Source organism: Phaenicophaeus curvirostris, chromosome 5, assembly GCF_032191515.1.
Source record: "Phaenicophaeus curvirostris isolate KB17595 chromosome 5, BPBGC_Pcur_1.0, whole genome shotgun sequence".
NCBI lineage: Eukaryota > Metazoa > Chordata > Aves > Cuculiformes > Cuculidae > Phaenicophaeus > Phaenicophaeus curvirostris.
In genome coordinates, this window is record NC_091396.1 from 17550667 (window position 1) to 17569909 (window position 19243).

The 19243-nt window shown below is 39.3% G+C and overlaps 1 protein-coding gene across 1 annotated transcript in view; it reads left to right on the top strand.

The window, feature by feature from the left end:
* The first annotated feature begins 432 nt into the window (after window positions 1-432).
* The window catches only part of TRPM5 (transient receptor potential cation channel subfamily M member 5), a 43134-nt gene continuing 24323 nt past the window's right edge, over window positions 433-19243 (top strand). Inside the window, exons 1-10 of the mRNA XM_069857783.1 lie at window positions 433-549; window positions 1519-1699; window positions 4538-4704; window positions 8116-8296; window positions 11031-11095; window positions 12831-13022; window positions 14326-14428; window positions 15281-15399; window positions 16030-16371; window positions 18732-18863. Of these exons, the coding sequence (XP_069713884.1) occupies window positions 433-549; window positions 1519-1699; window positions 4538-4704; window positions 8116-8296; window positions 11031-11095; window positions 12831-13022; window positions 14326-14428; window positions 15281-15399; window positions 16030-16371; window positions 18732-18863 (1599 nt within the window). The remainder of the gene's footprint in view (window positions 550-1518; window positions 1700-4537; window positions 4705-8115; window positions 8297-11030; window positions 11096-12830; window positions 13023-14325; window positions 14429-15280; window positions 15400-16029; window positions 16372-18731; window positions 18864-19243) is intronic.

Here is a 19243-nt window from a genome sequence, read left to right on the forward strand (position 1 = left end):
CACGGCTCTGCTCCTGCTTGCAATAGTTTGTGGCTGACGTTCCTCTTACTGTCTTGCAGAATTAGGGTCACCTTTGGGCTCCAAGACACCCCATGTGACTTTTGACACATTGCAGGATCTTGCAGTTTGTAACTCAGTTTTCTATCTGCTAAACAAGAGTCAGGAGAGCATTACTCCTTTGTGCCTTTTTATATTTTAAGTTACATGGCTTTGTGGGGTATCTGCCTCCTCCTGCATATGACATCCAGCATTTGATACAAATACTTCCAACCTTAGCCGAATCTTACAAGCATAACCGTAACAGATTAAAATTTCAGCTAGATGTAAATTAATGGATTTTGTGTCTTCTCCAGTTTAAACAGCTTCTCATTTTCCAGTTTTCTGTCATCTCAGTGAACGTCTTGGTCTACTGGTGATCACCTTACAAATCCAATGGAGGAAATGGAAACCAAGCTCTGCAGTGGTGACAAAGAGGAAGCTTTCAAAAGAGAACTGCCATACTGTATAGGAGAAATAGACTTCACAGCTTCTGGGAAGAAACGTGGAAAGGTACAGCACTGAGAAGTTTCCGGTCTTTAATACTATTGCTGTTGTTCAGCTGTTACTTTCTAGCATTAAATGTAGAGACAGTGATAGTAAGGATCAATGTGCCACAGTGCAAGGCACCACATTGTACCTAAAGCAGGGACCATACCCTCTTGATTTAAAATGAGACCTATTTATATATGGAAGTCAATCACTTGACTTGCACTGACATACTACAAAGTGCAGTTGATCACTTTTTCCTTTTTTATTTAAAAAAAAAATCACGTGCCTAGCTTCCTTCATTTTGTATAATTTCCCTGTTTTAGTCTCTTTCTGCCAAAAATTAATCACTATAGATTTCAACATTTTAAACATACTTCTGAGCATTTTCAAGACCCTCCTTAAGGTTGTCTCTCTCTGTTCTGCTAGTATGCAGGGAAGGATGTACGCAGAGACCCACCTCCTCACTAGTCCCTTGCATACATTACTGTGAGAGTAGAAGGAATTCTTAGGATCAGAAATCTGCCTTAGCATTGTTTCATAGCACAGTCTTAAGCACAAAGCCAAGATATACACAGAACAGGAAGAACTGATAGATTCATGTAACTTGTTCCTGAAAAACAGACATGAAACCAAGTAAATATTTCACCTAATGATGAAAGAATTACTCAAGAAATTTGTTGGCCTTGCTAGACTGCCATGGACCTGAAGGCAGTTCAAGAAGAATAGCAGGATTAGAGAAGAGAATGATATGTCAGCCTGCAGCACAGAATTAGTCCACGAAACTTACCCAATTAGAATGATGGCAGTTATACAGAAGCCTGCTAAATTCATCTTGGTATTTAGTTCTCTGTCAGATATTGCTGAAGTAATTTTTTCTTGAGTAACCTAATTGATGATAAATTTCTCTGTGCATTCACAATGAATAATCTCTCTACTGTATCCTACAATCCATTTTTATTCAGTGAAGTCTTTTTGTTTTGTTTGTTGAAGTTTATTAAGGTGCCGTGTACCATTCATCCTGGAGTTATATTTGAAGTTATGCTCAATAAATGGAAGCTACCTGCTCCCAATTTAGTTGTCTCTTTAGTAGGAGAAGAAGAAAGTTTCCAGATGAAGCCTTGGCTACGGGACACCTTCAAAAAAGGACTTACAAAAGCAGCTCAAAGCACAGGTTAGTGCTTTAGACTTCAAAAAAGGAATTTGTGTTCCTACTGGATTCTCTCACCTAGCATTCAGAGACCTTTAAATGCCAGTGGGCCTGCTCACATGATTATTTTTGGAAGTTCAGAGCTTTGCTGAATGCTACCTACAACCTGTAATTAAATAGTTTTTAAAATGAAAGATTGTATTAGGAAAAAAAAAAAGTTATTTCTTGAAGCAACCATTCCTGAAACGTAAAGTTACCTGAGGTTGTTCCCTCAGAGATGACATTAGAAAGATAGCACAAGATGGGACCAAATACATTGCCTTCTTTACTGCTATAGCAAAATAATTCTTAAAAGAGCATGGCAATTTGGTTTCAACAAGTGTAAAAAAGGGGAAAGAAGGCATTAAGTACCTCAGTCTTTTCCTCAATCCTTTGTCACTATGTTTCCCCCCCACGTTTTTTTGCTGCTAATATATTTATAGAAACATTAATTTTCTTCAAATCTAAAAGTTGAACAGTCTTTGTTAGTAAAACAGTTTATGATTAGACTCAAGTTTAAACAAAAATGTGTTTGTAATATATAACAAAAAATGCATAACACACAGCAGAAAATAAGTCATCGCACTTCTCCCTAGCTGCTCGCACGAATGACAAGTGCCATGAAGGCAGTTAAAACCAAAATGAAACAAGCCAGCGTCTGGGAACATACATGGAAGTGGCTTTCATTTTAGATGACATTTTTTTCCCTGCAAAATGAAGTGAAAAATCTGTACACATTTCACAGCAAACTTTTGGTTTACCTTCACTGGTTCAGACAAGATTGTAACAGTTTTACTTCTTATAATGGAACAGCCAAGCACCAAAGCTCTTTTTGGTATTCTGGTACCACACATATATTCATGGAACAGATCCTCCTAGAAGCTTTGCTAAAGCACATGGAGGATGGGAAGTTGATTAATGGCAGCCAGCACGGCCTCACCAGGAGCAAGTCCTGTATGACCAACATAGTGGCTTTCTATGATGGAGTTAACCACAGCAGTGAACACGGGTAAACCGATGGATGTGATCTATCTGGACTTCTGTAAAGCCTTTGACACAGGCCCCCACAACATCCTTCTCTCTAAATTGGAGAGATATGGATTTGATGGGTGTACAGTATGGTGGGTAAGAAACTGGTTGGGTGGTCATATTCAGAGAGTAGTGGTCAATGGCTTGAAGTCCAGATGGAGATCCATGACAAGTGGTGTCCCTCAGGGGACTGTGCTGGGACCAGTGCTGTTTAATAACTTCATCAATGTTACTGACAGTGAGACTCAATGCACCCTCAGCAAGTTTGCACATGACACCAAGCTGAGTGGTGTAGTTGCCACACTGGAAGGATGGGATATCATCCAGAGGGACCTGGACAGACTGGAGAAGTGGGCCTGTGAGAGCCTCATGAGGTTCAACAAAGCCAAGTGCAAGGTCCTGCACCTGGGCTGGGGCAGTCCCTGATTTCAGTATACGATGGTGTGATTGAGAGCTGCCCTGCAGAGAAGGACTTAAGGCTACTGGTTGATGAGAAGCTTGACACGAGCCAGCTCACAGCCCAGAAGGCCAACCGTACCCTGGGCTGCATCAAAAGAAGCATGGCCAGCAATTCGAGGGAGGTGATTCTGCCCCTCTGTTCCTCTCTCGTGAGACCTCATCTGGAGTACTGTGTCCAGTTCTGGAATCCTCAACATAAGAAGCATATGGGACTGTTGGAACGCGTCCAGAGGAGGGCTACAAAGATGATCAGAGGGCTGGAGCACCTCCCGTACAAGGACAGGCTGAGAGAATTGGGTTTGTTCAGCCTGGAGAAGAGAAGGCTCCAAGTAGACCTTAGAGTGACCCTTCCAGTACCTGAAAGGGGCCCCCATGAAATCTGGGGAAGGACTGTGCACCAAGGCTTGTAGTGATAGGACTAGGGGCAATGGATATGAACTGGAGAGAGGCAGATTTAGACTAGACATAAGGAGGAATTTCTTCACTGTGAGAGTGGTGAGGCACTAGCACAGGTTGCCAAGGGAAGCCATGGGTGCCCCATCCCTGGAGGTGTTCAAGGCCAGGTTGGATGGGGCCTTGAGCAGCCTGATCTAGTGGGAAGTGTCTCTGCCCATGGCAGGGGTGTTGGAACTAGATGATCTTTAAGGTCCCTTCCAACCCTAACTATTCTATGATTCTCTATCTCCAGCTGCTTTCCATACTTAAAACTGGATAGATTTCCAGTTCCTTTATATTACATATTTGAAAAAGTTTGGTTAGCTGTTTACCTAAGGTTCTCCAAAGTCTTTGTTACCATAACATCACTTCTGTAAATCCTACTCTCCTGAAGAACTCGCTCTCCAACAAACACAAGAGAAATAGAGCAAAGGGATGGGGTGGAGGAATTGTTGGCTTCAACTGAGAGGACTAAATAGTTGTAAGCAATAACCTGGTAGCAGAAGAGCTTGGGCATAACGTGCTTCATCTGGTGTTCTTTCTCATGCAACAGACCTACTTGGTATAGTGATGTTTCTGCTCATATTTAGACAGTAAGCGACTGGGCACAGCATTCTTGACAGGTCTGTTGACATCAGAGTGAAGATGGCACCATTGTGTTACATGGTATGTGAAGCACATCTGCTTGGGCCTATAATTTCTTCTTGTTTCCCTTATTAAAGCCTCACATACTTTGTATGTATTTTAATTCTGAGTGCTAGAGTCCATCAAGACCTGTCTATGGTTTATCTGTATATAAAAAAAAAACCTTAAGTCCAGTACTGCAAGTAATGTTACTTGACAGACAAACATGTTCAATTGTAAAGAAATTATCTAACTATTTTAAAAAAATAATTTCAGGTGCTTGGATTTTCACCAGTGCTTTGCGTGTGGGAATAACAAGACACTTAGTGCAAGCAGTCCGAGATCATGCACTGGCTAGTACTTCATCCAAAGTAAGAGTGATTGCCATAGGAATAACTTCACTCAGAAAAATTCAACACAAAGAAATTCTGGACAACACAAAGGTATTTCCCATCTATTCTACCCTTGTGGCAGGATTGTTCAGAAGTAAGCTGCACCTTTACAAAGCCTGGAAGTAGTAGGAAAAACAATGTTGATCTAATTTAAAAACAAAAATGAGGTTTAAAGTGTTTTTTTGGGGAAAACAGAATTAGAGAAGGAAGAATTGTTAGACTCTAATGATTCCATGCCCTGTGCACTCAGTATACTTCACAGCAATTCTGCAAATATCCAGCAGGTGCCAGCATTAGACATTAGCCCAGCAACCGGAGTAAGGATGAACATCAGGAAAAAATCATGCGTCATAAGGTACCTATAAAGTACCTTTAATATTTTTTTCCCTTGTCACCTTACTGCAGAAGCACTTCCTCCAAGCTATTTCTTAAATAATGTGAAAATTATATTTTCTAGTATGGAACACAAGCCATAAATATTTCAAGACCAAATTTTCTTAAGTAGTCATTAAATCAGTGTCTAATACGCAAAAAACTTCTCCATGCAGGCCAAAAATACTACTGATGTGGGATTTTACCTAGCTATTGGAAGCTCTAGGGACTTCACAATTCGTGTCAATGCAATCAAAGTTTAGGGGAAAAAACCCACAAATCAACAAAAAAAACAAACAAAACCCAACAAAAACAAAACCCAACCAAAATAATTAAAAACACCTTCATCCAACAAAACAGTTGCTGAAAATGTCAAGACAAGTTGATACAGCATTGACCTGGACCTGGAGTAAAAAGCTCATGGCATGACCTTTCTGTTACTGGATAGACTGTCTGACCTAAGCAGAATATTAGAATAATAAAGTAGATGTGTGATAAAAATTAATGACAGTTTCTCTCTGCTAGTTTACTTCCTTGCAGAAGCTAAGAAAAAGGTAACAAACACAGCCCTTTGAACTTGCACCTAGTTCTTCTCTTGGGTAGGCAAGCAAGTACTAGCTAGCAGCTGGGAGATCACCAGACAATATCAGCAATTTATTGTGATAAAGCTTCACCTTTTTCCACCCTTTTTGCCAATGACAGCTACCTGTGTGCTCTACAAGGTGCGACCCTTTAGCTGGAAGATTCCAACATATTTGTGTGACTGAACTGGTCTGAAAGAATCTCAGAGGAAAGAATTCGGTTCATTTGTGAATTTTGTTCAGGGAAGTTGCTTTGACAAGTGCAAACTATTTCACCTCCTCTCCAGGCTCAGTGATCAAAATGCATCTGGATCTTTCCCAACCAGCAGCTACAAAACAAGCGCACTGGTCTTTTTATTGCATTAGATTTCCACCTCACTCCCCTTAACTAAAACTTAAATTCTTTGTCAAGGAATATTTCACGTAGAGCGTTCCTGACCGTATTACATCTGCCATTGCTTCCACCCAAAGACATTCTGGATTTTAGCCAGTAACTAGTAAGACAAAGGAACTTTATTGGGATGTTGATCTAAATCAAGTTCTCATTATACTCTGCACTAACACAAGCAGCTTGTTGTATAAAATAGAGCTAACAATCCACCCCAGCAAGGAGAAAAACAAGCCCTGAAAGCAGTGGATTCCTCCCATCTCTTTTGTGTCAATGGTATGCTTTAAACATAATTGAAAGATCACTTCCACATTTTCAGAGACTAAATAGGAAAAACCCCCAGGGCCTTTTTCAATTTGTTGTTGTACCTCTGAGTCCTAATCAAAGGCCAGATTTTTAGCAAGTAGGCTCAATGCTACATGGCAGCAGAATATAGGCAGCCCTCTGTCAAAACAAAATTTGAAGCCAAATTAATTGTCTAAAGAAGCTTTCCCCAGCAATGGGAAGACAGAGAAAAAGAGGTAAAAAGAAAAAGCTGTGGCATTTGCTCTTTGTAAAGGACGTGCAAATTTGCTGCTTTTTTCCTGGAACGATGTCATAGGAAAACATCTGATGATAGCCTTTTTTCACCTTGCTTTGTAGATTTCTCTTATCCTGTTTGACTGCATGCAGCTTCCTTTCAGAAAGCCACTTAGGGGTGTGCTGCGCAGCATGCTCAGCCCTTCTACCCATGGTGTGAAGGAGCTTGTCCTCTGGGCAACTTAATGTTTTTATTCATTAGTAATGCTGCTATGAGCTCCTGGTGATATGTTCACTGCCTCTCCAACACTAGCCTTAGCCTTGGCTGTGGAGAAGAACTGGATTACTGTTGGGCTGGACTTCCCCACGATTCAGCTGAGCACCTGCTCCTCCTAGCAGACACTGCCAAAAGCTAAATTAAGAAAAGTTCTGCATAAGATCTGGCTATTATGAACTGGAACACAAACTGAACAGAACTGGAATATGTCTCTGCCATACCTTAAATACAGCTAGGTTACTTGCATAGAAACATGCTGTGTCTAGAAAGGCTTTAACACCCGTGTCCACAAAATTAGTGGTAGGAAAATGCAATACATGGGCACAATAGCCAAGCTGACAGTCTGAGTTTTGTTCATAACTCTAAGGCTGTCGGAGTTGGAAAAGAGGCATGATAGAAGGAAATGCAGATTTTAAACAGTTGCTTTTATCTGGCTCACTTGCAACAGGACTGATTATGAAGATGAAAAAGAAGAATAATCAGGCATTAACAGCCTGGCTTGCAGCTAGGAAGGATATATCAAAGTGGATGTACAACAAAGGGAAAGAAAGTTTTGGGTTTTTTTATTTTAAGGAAGTAAGGGGAGCTTGAAAAATTTTGTGTATGGAAGACAACATGTAGCACAATCCTTAGAACAAAAGACTGTAACAGGGGCTCTGTCTTACCCAGACAGTGATTTTATGAAAAAAAAATAAATAAACAATCTCAAGTTACAACATCCCTCACCAAAAATGGAAGGTAATAAGAAGGCACTTTCTAAAGTCTACTTGTCACTCACTTCTAGAATGCAATCTCCAAACTGAGACTAACTGCTAGACCTCATATAACCCTGTCAATTAAATAAACCTGCATTTAAATTGACGTGGACATGCAAGAGGCTCACTTATCTACTGGGCTAAACGTGGACAAAACACTACTGAAATAAATATATTTGCCCCTGTTTATACTGGCTGAGACTTTAGCCCTGCAAGACACTACAGTTCCATCCACAATCATCAAGTCTCATGGCCTCTTTCCATTTGTTGAAGAAATATTTCTAAAACCTCTGAAGGAATGCCTGTATTCCATAGATGATGACTGATGTCACTATGTTTTGCAGAGCCCAAGAGAAAAATTTCAGGCATTTCAGCTTTTAGCCCTGTCAAATCTGGCACCTTTCAGAAGGAACATCATTTTCTTCTCTGTCCTTCTCAAAAAGTATATCCAAGCCTCTCAAAGGTGGTGCACTATGTCATAGTGTAGGCAATACAAAAATGTAGATGAAGCCCATAAAAAAATGGACTGTTTTTAATAGACAACACTAACTTCTCTCCTCTTCTCTCTAGAATGAAAGTCTTGTACACTACAAATCAGATGATAATATCCAAGGCCCATTGTCTTCCCTGGACCACAACCATTCCCATTTTATTTTGGTGGATCACGCAACACCAGATGAGCCAGATGGAACCACTAAGCTACGTCTCGCCTTGGAAAAGTATATTTCAGAACAGCGTACTGGATATGGTGGTAAGTACACTATACATAGGCATGCTAACTTGAATAGTACTGATATTACAGTGATACTTGTGGGCCCCTGGCTTTATCAAAGGCAGGTCCAATTCTCAAATTAGACAATCATCTACATAGGCAAGATCAAGTAAACACGTTTGTCATTATGTAAGAGGCAGAACTAAGGTGTCTTCTGAAGCTGAGAACACTGCTCTTTGAACCAAAAATCCTGACTTAAACGTGGCTCAAAGCTGACCATCAAAGCATAGCTCAAATTGCCTTAAAATACAACAAACTGAAAATAAATCCAGCTTTAAGTGCCTTAGTCAGCTGCTCTAAGAGATGAATGGTCATCGTATACTTTTATTCTCTCTCACACACAGGGTCTAGAATTGCTCCAACACTGGAAGAAAAGACATGTTCCAAAGCCTTCTGAAATATTTTAAGCCATATTTATTTCAGGATAAAATCTTATCCTGGATAAACAATGTAGCATTTAATGGCCATCTAAGTCTATGGACCTTTGTTTACAATGAGAATTGAGTTCTGGGCGGGCCTCCTGTTGCTATTTGTAGAAAGAATTCAGTTGTAGTGCAAATACAATTACTTTTAACTTTCCTTTGTTTATGTAATATCTGCAGTGCTAGCACAGCTGAAACAGAAGGGAGAGCTCACTTATTTGCACTTGTTTGCATCAATGGAATATTCAATTATATAGCCCATAATATGGTTGCACAGATGTACCTGAAAGCACAAATGCACCCAAAGAACGCTTATCTGGTGACTTAGGAAAGACCACAGGTGGGCTGTAATGGTAGGCTGAGTTTGCAATGTTGAGAGTTAGAAAGTAGCCTCTTTCTGCTTGCAAACCAAATCCGTTAGAACAAATCCCAGTGGAACAATTTTCTGTCAAAAACTGCCTATTCATTTCACAAATTTCACTGGAACATATTGAATTCAGCAATATCATCTATAAACAAAACCGATGTTCATTTAAGCGCATTTATATTCAAGCTGAGCAAAGCTCTGTGACTTTACTTAAACACTTCAATAAAGTAATGCAGAATTTTTCTATTTAAAAGAAGAGACCCAAGTGATTCAGAGGAAATGTTTGATATGCTGAATTATTCTTTGCAATTAAGGACTTCCCACCTTCAAGTCAGAATCTATTCCCCTCACGTATTTTGAGGATCCTGTAGTCACAGAGGTCACTCTTCAAACTAGAGCATCACCATATAGAGGTATGGCAGTGCTACACTTATTCACTAAAGCAAATGAAGTTTGCCCAACCATGTCCTGGCTACAGCTCTGCTCTACTTTATCCCTGTAGATACCCCAGAACAGATCCAACAGGTAGCAAATGACTATTTGTACAGTGCTCTGGGAGACCTACAAAGGGGAACATAAAAAAACGGTTTTAACCAAATGCTTTCTATCTTCCTTCCAACTGAAAGAGGCATTCATCTCATGATGAGTTCAGCATTTACAGTATAAACCACGTAGAAATAAATGGACCCCTGTGGGTCTCCTTGGAGGATGGCTAAGGACAGGGATGCCTACACAATTTCTTTCCTTGCTGCAGTGACATAAGTTAAATATTTCATTTGCATTTCTTTTAAATTTATGAGATTATGTTATTAATAATCACCACAACAGATTGTGCTGAAGGAAATTAGTTTTTTAGGCAGAATAACAAAGAGTATATGCTTCCTATGAACTCCTGGAGTGTGTCCATAGAAGAGTGATGAAGCTAGTGAAAGGGCTGGAGAACAAGTCTTACAAGGAGCGGCTGAGAGAGCTGGGGTTGTTTAGCCTGGAGAAGAGGAGACTGAGGAGAGATCTTATCACTGTCTACAACTACCTAAAAGGGTGTTGGTCTCTTTTCCCAGGAGATACGTGACAGGACAATAGGGAATGGCCTTAAGCTGTGTCAAGGGAAGTTTTGATTGGACATGCAGAAAAATTTCTTCACAGAAAGGGTTATGGAGCACTGGCAGAGGCTGCCCAAGAAGGTGGTTGAGTCACCATCCCTGGAGGTATTATGAAGCTGGTAGATGAACTGCTTAGGGATATGATTTAGTAGTGGACAGGTACGGTTGGACTTGAAGATCTCAAAGATCTTTTCCAACCTAATGATTCTATACCTGACTCATCTCACCCTACCTGCTCTACATTGTCAGCGTCTTGGTATTCTTAAATCCTCATTATATCAGGCTTTTCTTCTGTATTCCAGTACACCTTCTTGCACATGCATAACACCTGGGACAAATTGACAGCTTTCCACATCTAACTGTGTCTTAATATAAATAGTGGTAGCTGCCTTTCCGAAAACCTAATAATCAATAACTTAAAGTCAACAACGCTATGTCATGCGGAAGTGCCAACACCATATTTTGCAGCCGAGTTGTATTGAGGTGAGAACAGACTAGACTTCTTGCCAAGGATCATGCAGGATATGTGAGGCAAAGGTGCCTTCGTCCTGAATCTTAGGCTAGATCTTACCTCCTAGGTCACAGATTTATTTTCTTCCTTTACCACTTTGTTCTAACATCACCTGCATTCTGCAGGCTCATGTTCTGGTAGAATAATAGAATCACCAGGTTGGAAAAGACCTCTTGGATGATTGAGTCCAACCATGTTTTGGTAGGTACCAAAACAGCACATAACAGAATTAATTTCAGGGGGTTAGCAGAAGCACCGTGGTTTTATGAGACCTGTTACCTCTATAAAAATGAAGCTATCTGTTTCACAGGAGCTGGTAGCATTGAGATCCCTGTGCTTTGTTTACTGGTAAATGGAGGACCAAGCACACTTGAGGTAAGAAGCTGTTTGCAACATTAGGAAAATAAACTAACTGATACTAAGTAACTAATGGAAAATTCATCTGGATGACAGGCACATCTACTGGCACTTTACATGAAGTAAGAATTCATATGTATACACCATTAAGAACTGAATTCTGTTAACGCTAATTTTACCAATACTTTTTTGGGAGAAATATTTCCTTTTGAATAGGCACCAGATGATCATTAAAGCTTCCATTGCAAGCTTGTACAGTGGGAAGAAGGAATCCAAAACCAAAACAAACCTTCAGAAGCAAGCTCTAAATCACAGAATCACAGAATAACCAGGTTGGAAGAGACCCACCGGATCATCGAGTCCAACCGTTCCTATCAAAAAATCTTGCTGAACAGAAATACTGTGCTGTGCTATTACTCGAGATCACATAGAAAGATCAGTTTAATCACCCAGTGCTGTCCAGCAACAGTAAGACAGCTGTCTGTGTCACAGAGGTCAAGAGGACGTATGTGACCGTGTTTGCTAGATACGCCATTTAAAATTATAGTGACCTAATTTCACTGAGAAAAACACATTGTTGGATAGAAAACTGGAGTGGTCTGCTAACAATCCCACATCTTTTTAGTAAAGGATCAGTTTTGATTTTTTCCTGAGTAGTTCTACAACTTAAAGAACTTGTTAACTAGGAGATACTATTTATACTTTAACAGATATTTTATTTTGCTACTTTATAGCAGTCTTGTATGTCCACATGACATTTTTTTATAATATTCTCAGATGAAAAGGAATATTCTACAGTACCTGTAGAGTGACATTTAACCATAATTTAGTTTCCAGATAACGAGACTCTGCCACACAAGCTGGTAACCTCTTTCAGAATGACTCATTCCTAGTGACATTTTCTAGTTTCAATTTCCAATCTCTGTATCTTGGCATCCTGTTGTCAGCTGGACTGAAACACACATAGATATTAGAAATCTCGCTGATTAAACTAAGGTTGTGTCACCTCTCGAGCTTTCTTTCTAGAAGCTAAATATGGTGTTGAAGCTAAAATTAGGTGTTGAAAAACCACATATCACAACCTATGAATCCTCTCTTCAAAGTTTAGTGAACAAAGTGACTAAAAATAAAATAACAATAAATCTAACAATAGTCAGAGTCTTAGAGTCTCATTCGTGTCTTTCGTAACTCCAGAGTAAGAAACAGATGGGCAGCAAATAGACATTACTGCAATTATGTTGCCATGCCCTCTGCTTTCTTCTCTCAACAACTTGCCTGACTCATTTTAATTGCACAAGTAATAGAATTATCAGCCTTTAACTCTCGTAGTTGCTATGCTTTTGCCTGTGTCCCAATGTTTTGTTCCCACAGGCAAATTCCTGATTTTCAGACTATAACGCCAGGTTTAGCAGCTAAAGATATTGATGAGAATTTCTGTATAGTGCCCATCTTGCACTTGACTATGATGAAATAAAAACTACAGGAGAAAAAAAAAGTTTAATGCATTGTTTGTCCAAATCAGGTTGCTTAGTTAGTCTGCAATTGTGTCATGAAAAGTAGTCCAGTCAGGGGCCTGTACACAGATGACCTGCTACAGTATCAGAAAAATCTGAATAGTTTAGAGGAGTCTGGACTGATTCCATAGAGAATCTGGTTTACGTACACATTTATTCCTAGCATGCAAAAAATCCTTCTTTTGAATAACATTTTGTCTCCATATACTTATTCTAATTATATACTTTTTAAACTACAGAGAATTTGCAGCGGTTTGGAAAATTCTGCTCCCTGGCTCATCTTGGCAGGGTCTGGAGGTACAGCTGACATCTTGGCTGCATTCATGAATGACCCACAGCTTGTCACACCAGAAGCTGTTGAAAAGCAATTTAAGGAGAAATTCCCTGCAGAAAGCTTCTTGTGGAAGGACATTCTCCAGTGGACAGCAATAGTGAGCCCATATGTTTGATAATTACATGCATTGTGTTGATAAGATCTCACTTACCATTTCTAGCTTCAGTAGCCCACACAGTACAGATTTGACAAGAAGTTGCCCACAAGTTTTGGGTGCTCCAGTGCTCCAATACTAGTGTCATAGAATACCTCTCTATGATTAAAATAAAGTGCTCAGTTGATAATACAAACTACTTCGACCTAGTGAATCAGCTAAACACTTAGGGCTCTGTTCATCTTCAATTACTTCCACAAGTAACAGCCAGCACCCAGGAACCCCATAGTCCTTCTGGAGAACATGAAGCATTATTTGTACTCCACAGCTGTGGAGTTTGTGCAGCTGTGACAGAAGAGACTTAATTCATGGCCTACAGCTGTGAAATGGAAATCTAATTGTTGATAAGCATACATAAATTAAAAAGAATTGAAGAGTGTTTAGATATTATGCTATCGTCTTTTATGTGTGTTCTTACAAAGAACGACAAAACATATTCACAGAGTTTCCTTACTCTTTGTCTTGAGGCACATTTGCTGGACTTAAACCACTATGCATAAGTGTTTAAGAAACAAAAATACCACCCCACTTTATCATTGTCTTTATGTGAAGATTGAAGAGCACTGTATGCCTGAGATAAACTCGACCTGACCCACTACTTATTCTTTGCAGTCCCTGCCATAATCCTCAGCTTTAAACATTCCACGTATTAATTCCATTAGGGGGAACTTTGCCAGATGACTAACACAGGGGGATGGAAGGGCATCTAGAAGCAATATTGCCAGATGCTCATAAAGTCTCAGTGCAGCTGAAGTGTGAGAAAGAAAACACAATAAACAGAGAAGCAGAAGGAAAGAGTACTGTAAATATCAATATTTGATGACTTTTACTTAAAGCAAATTTAGGGACTGCTTTTAAATAAACAACTCTGACAGTCAAACTTAAATGTCAAAACAGGAAAAGGTAGAACAAAACTAGTGGTATGCTGTCCTCAGTATGACTATGAGTCAAATAAGACTGTGAGTTAAGGAAGGATCTTTTAACCAAAGCACTATTCTGGTTCTCAGGATATTCACATTCTGTTCCTCATAGACTGCTAGGTGATTCTGGAAAAGGCAGTAGCTTCCTCCTTGCCTTATTTATACATGTGCAACTAACAATGTTTGTCTTTTTGCCAAACACCAGCTTTAAGATTAGAATATAAGTTCTTTGGGTGTGAGTGTGGGTGATCTCCACCAGGCTCTTAGGCATTAATATATAGCAGTAGAACGAGAGGTAAAATTATTTTTGTTTCAACTCTCAATAGATTCAGAACATCATTTCACACCAACATCTTCTGACTCTACACAACTTTGAGCAAGACGGTTCAGAGGAACTAGACACAGTCATTTTAAAAGCTCTGGTAAAAGGTAAGAAAAACAAACACAGCACAATATCTTACTTGTCTTATTTGACCTCTGTGGCATAAATGTATTTTAATCTTGTCCAGAGCAAGTTCAGATGGCTGTTGGATCCAATTTCATTTCTGATGCAGATTTCTTCTGCTTGCTTATTGACAAATGAACTATGGCCATTACCACAGCTCTTGTAACCTTGCTTTAAAATAGCGTTTGCTTTTTAAAGTTGTGCCATTGTATAGCACTATTTTAATCACTCCTTCATTTCACTACTTGGTTCTTTTAGTAGTACAAGTTACAAAAGAACTGAAATAAACTAGAGCAGGTATTCCAACTACAAGCCATTTAAAATCAAACCAAAACAAAATAAAACCCCAAAACACACGTACATCTGAGCTGCCTCAGTTCCAGAAACGATGCTTTTCCCCTATAAGAAACCTTCACTGTATCTTCTGAAAGAAGACATTACTTGCTTTGCTACGCACTTGAGTTTGTGTTAACCTAATTGTCTTTTTCCCCCTATGCTATATTTAGGCTAACACAAACAGTCTATTCCTAACATGTCAGCTGAAACAAGACAAAACCAACAGCCAGTTCTGTCCCCTCCTTTCTGCGAGCCAGGGCCTCTCTTAAAATCCTGCAGATATTTAAACTGAATGTTTTAATAGAGGATTCAGCTAGCAAAAAATATTTTATTAGTATTTCTTAAGTTAGGAAAAAAGTGCTGTGAAAAGTTCTTGTTTAAGTAACCCACAGATCTGTGACAGCTGAAGGAGAGCTTGTGTTGAAATTACCAACGGTATATGAAATTAAATATAACAACTATAAAGTACTGAGTTAATTTGCATTTCCTATTTTTGCCAGCCTGTAAAAGTCACAGTCAGGAGGCTAAGGAATACCTGGATGAACTGAAGCTGGCAGTGGCCTGGAATAGAGTGGACATAGCTAAAAGTGAAATATTCAATGGGGACGTGGAGTGGAAGGTACCAGGTTTTATTGCCTTAGAGGACAACTGGTGTATAATCCAATGTGTACAGGACACAAACATCCTGATAGAAGGTTTCAGCTTTTAACACTACTTTTTAACCTGCATTCTCCACTAAGAGATTGTGCAGTGGTAGTATGCTTCCTTAGGTTGTTTGTCTTTCTGGTCCCCTATATGATAATGGCTTAAAGATACACAAATCATCATGGTCTCTTTCTTGATCTCTTCAGGGGCAAGAATCTTTCCTCTCTTTCTGTAGACCTTTAAAACAAACAAACCTGAGCTTACAAAGCAAAAGAAGCATGCAGATATTAATGTTAGAAGATGGTAGGAAGAATGTCACTGTTTTCAGCTGCTGTATAAACAGTGTGGTGGGTACCTAACATCATAACTGCTATAGCATGCTGTTTATGTTGATATTTTAACAATAATGCTTATGCAGCTCTTTTGTCATGGAGAAATGAAGTGATTTCTACCTTTTTCTCATTATACCCACTGTTGACCTGGTGGAAGAATGAGTGTGTTACATTTTACCTCATGTTAAATCTTACCTCCCTCCTCATCCATCCATTATTACCCAAAACCACTTTTTTTTCCTCTTTTTTTCTTTCCTCCTTCATTAATCTAGTCCTGTGACCTGGAGGAAGTGATGATGGATGCTCTGGTCAATGATAAACCAGAATTTGTAAAATTATTTATTGACAACGGGGCTAACATATCCGAGTTCCTGACATACAGTCGTCTGCAGATACTCTACTGTTCCATTTCTCAGAAATGCCTTCTCTATGAGCTTCTACTGAAGAAACATGAAGAAAGCAAGCTGACCTTGTCGGGGCTTACTGGTCAACAGCAAAAGGAGATTTGCCCACTCTTCACTCTCAGTGAGGTCTCTAGAGTTCTCAAAGATTTTCTCCATGATGCATGCAAAGGTTTCTATCAAGAGTTCAGATGTGGAGGCAAAAAGAAATCTGTGAGTTACAACTTTCCATCATAGTCCTGCTCCCCTGCAATTTAAAATTTGAAAAATTTTAACTATGTCTAGCCTTTAGGGGTGGGGCAGGAATGGGAAGGGACAATGAGAGAAACATTGACTTCAGTTTCTCATCCCTGTTTTCAACTCATGATTATTACAGCTAAAATGCTGTGATCATTTTAATTTCAAAATTAAAAAGGAAAATAAAGGAATTTCTAAGATAGACTGCTTTTGGTTCCTCTTTCTCCCCCTCTGCGTGTGGGGTTTTATGCGAGCTTTTAATATATGTTGAACTAATGCTAAGATATGACCTGTTACAGGATCTGTAGAGGCCCCTGTAACTCTCACTCTTCTAGCTCAACTTCCAGGAACCATTCCTCATTCTAGCAGGATACACACAGAGAACAGTTTGATCATATTAGCCTCACATGTGTAAGAACAGATTCAATGAAAGCTATATGAGGAATATGAAGAAATAGGATTAGGTTTATTAAGGAGAAATCTGACATAAAAATAGCAGTCTGCCTTTCTCATACAGAATTGTAAGCAGAAGTGCTTGAAATACAACATTTTCCAGGAGAAAGACAAGCAGATGATGGCCATTTTCAATTTCAGGTCTCATACGGTAATCTTTGCATGTAAAACTTCCCAGATTTATACTGTTTAGGAGCAGACAGGATATTCAAGAATGTGCAGTGCATGATATTTGCCCTTAGGTCATTGCAGTCTTATTATTGAGTGACAAAACACAAAGGAAGAAATTAAAATGACCACATGACATGGCCCTGACAATCACCCTAGCCAAGACATGATAAGGATAACATGTGAGCAGTATCACTGTGGAATGTTTATAGTGCACTGTCCACAATTGTGCTATACATATATAATCATTTTTCCATTTTGACATTTATTTATCATTGAAACTTGTAAGTACCAAAAGTTGTTGCAAAAGCATTGGCAATAAGTCTGGACACATTATTTCAAAACAGAAAAGTACAGAGAAATTTTATTAAGATCAGAGTTTTAGACAAACTAAATAATCAAGCCCTTTGATATTTGCCAAGTTCTGGTTTCATCATTAAAACTCTTTGTAATAAAAGATAAATTAAAAAAAAAAATCTCATTCAAGAGCTTCAATCACTTTAGCTTTGATAAAGTCCAGCTAAATTAATTAGTAGTATGACAAGATAAGTTTGAATCTAGTCAGGGTTTCTTTGTTCACAAGGACAGACAATTTGGGATGAAACCTTTGAAGTCATTAAGCAGACTCCAGACTTTATAAAATTTATAGAAATAAGGATTTGCCACCAAAATCCAACTTAATTTTGTGGGATTTGGCAGTAATTGAGCTAAAGCCAAGTGCTGTAAATAGGGCCCAAGTCAGATGCCAGATCACACTGCCACCTGTGGCTCAATCCCATGATCACTGGCAACAGAAAGACTATCACAGTATTCTGCTGCTAAGTTGCGTGTCTTACTTGAAGTTAAGAAATAGTGGCTACCAAGAGTGATGAAACTTTTGGGATATCTTTGTCTCCTGGAAAGTTTTCTGTGCAATTCATTTGATTAAATTGCTCAAAAACCCAAACCATCGATATCTCAAAAAATTACCATCAAGATAAAGTTGAACAGAATCCCATCATTTAAGTGATTTTAAAAAATATACCCTCACAAAACTTTTTTTATTAAAAAAAAGCCACTCTGGCTGCTTCTAATTAACACAATAGATATAAAGGTAGTTTTAAAATACACTTAAAACTCTGAACTCTACCAAAGTTGCCATACTTCCTCTGGGGAGCTTTTTATCAAATACTAAAAGAATAAGCAGTGTTCTACTTAAAATACTCCATGTACGAGGGAGAGGTTTCTCAAAGGAAAGACTAAAAAGAGGGCATTGGTGCACTATATTCTTGTCCCATACAGGGCCGTGGTGAGATTTTCGTTCTGCTGAAATAAAATACCTTTTGTTCCCTTTTGTCTGAAACTACGTCCTCTGTGGCAGTTCAGCAGAATACAATGTAATTGAATGCAAGCTCAGATTAGTTAATCACAGGTTTGTCTTGTATGATATTACACACCAGTGGTAAAACCCTGGCGTTAATAAAGTCCACGAGAGCAATACCATCAACTTCAATGGAGTCATGGTTTCATCCAGAATCTCACAGATATTGAGTTATATTGAAGACACAAACACCCTTTGATTTAGCAAAGAATGAACTAATTACCTCTCAGTCCTACTGAAAAGAAAAATCAAAAGAACATGAAGGAGCTGGCAAGGCCAAGAGCAGCTTAGATCACGTCATTTGCATGTAATGAGACTGCAAAGCAGGCTTTAATTTCTATAAAATGTATTTCAGGATAAAACGAATACAAAGCGCCTACCTGGGCCCTTGGATATGAACCAGAAAAGTCAAAATCCTTGGAGGGATTTGTTTGTATGGGCAGTACTTCAAAACCGGCACAAGATGGCAAACTATTTCTGGGCTATGGTAAGCTTTGTGCTGTAGCTGCTTCAGGTGAAATATTGGCATCTGTCAAGCATGTGGGGTGTTTCTCACCCAGCCTTGCAGCTCAGATGACAGATAGGTTTGTTTCTAAAATACGAGATGCGGCATTTATAGGGCCTTTCATCTCCACATGACTCATGCCAGCAGTGGGCAGAGGGGCTGACATTGCAGGAGTGCAGAGCAGGTGTAAATCAGCCCAGCCTGAAACACTGCTGAGTAACTCCAGCTGCAGAGCTGGCCTTCCTCTCCCTTGCTGTTGATGACTCGCCGCTCAGGCTCAGGTTTTGTTCTCTCTACAATAGATCAGTTGTTTGGGTTCTAGCTCCATGAAGAGGGAAGACAGTGCAATCCAATTGAGTATC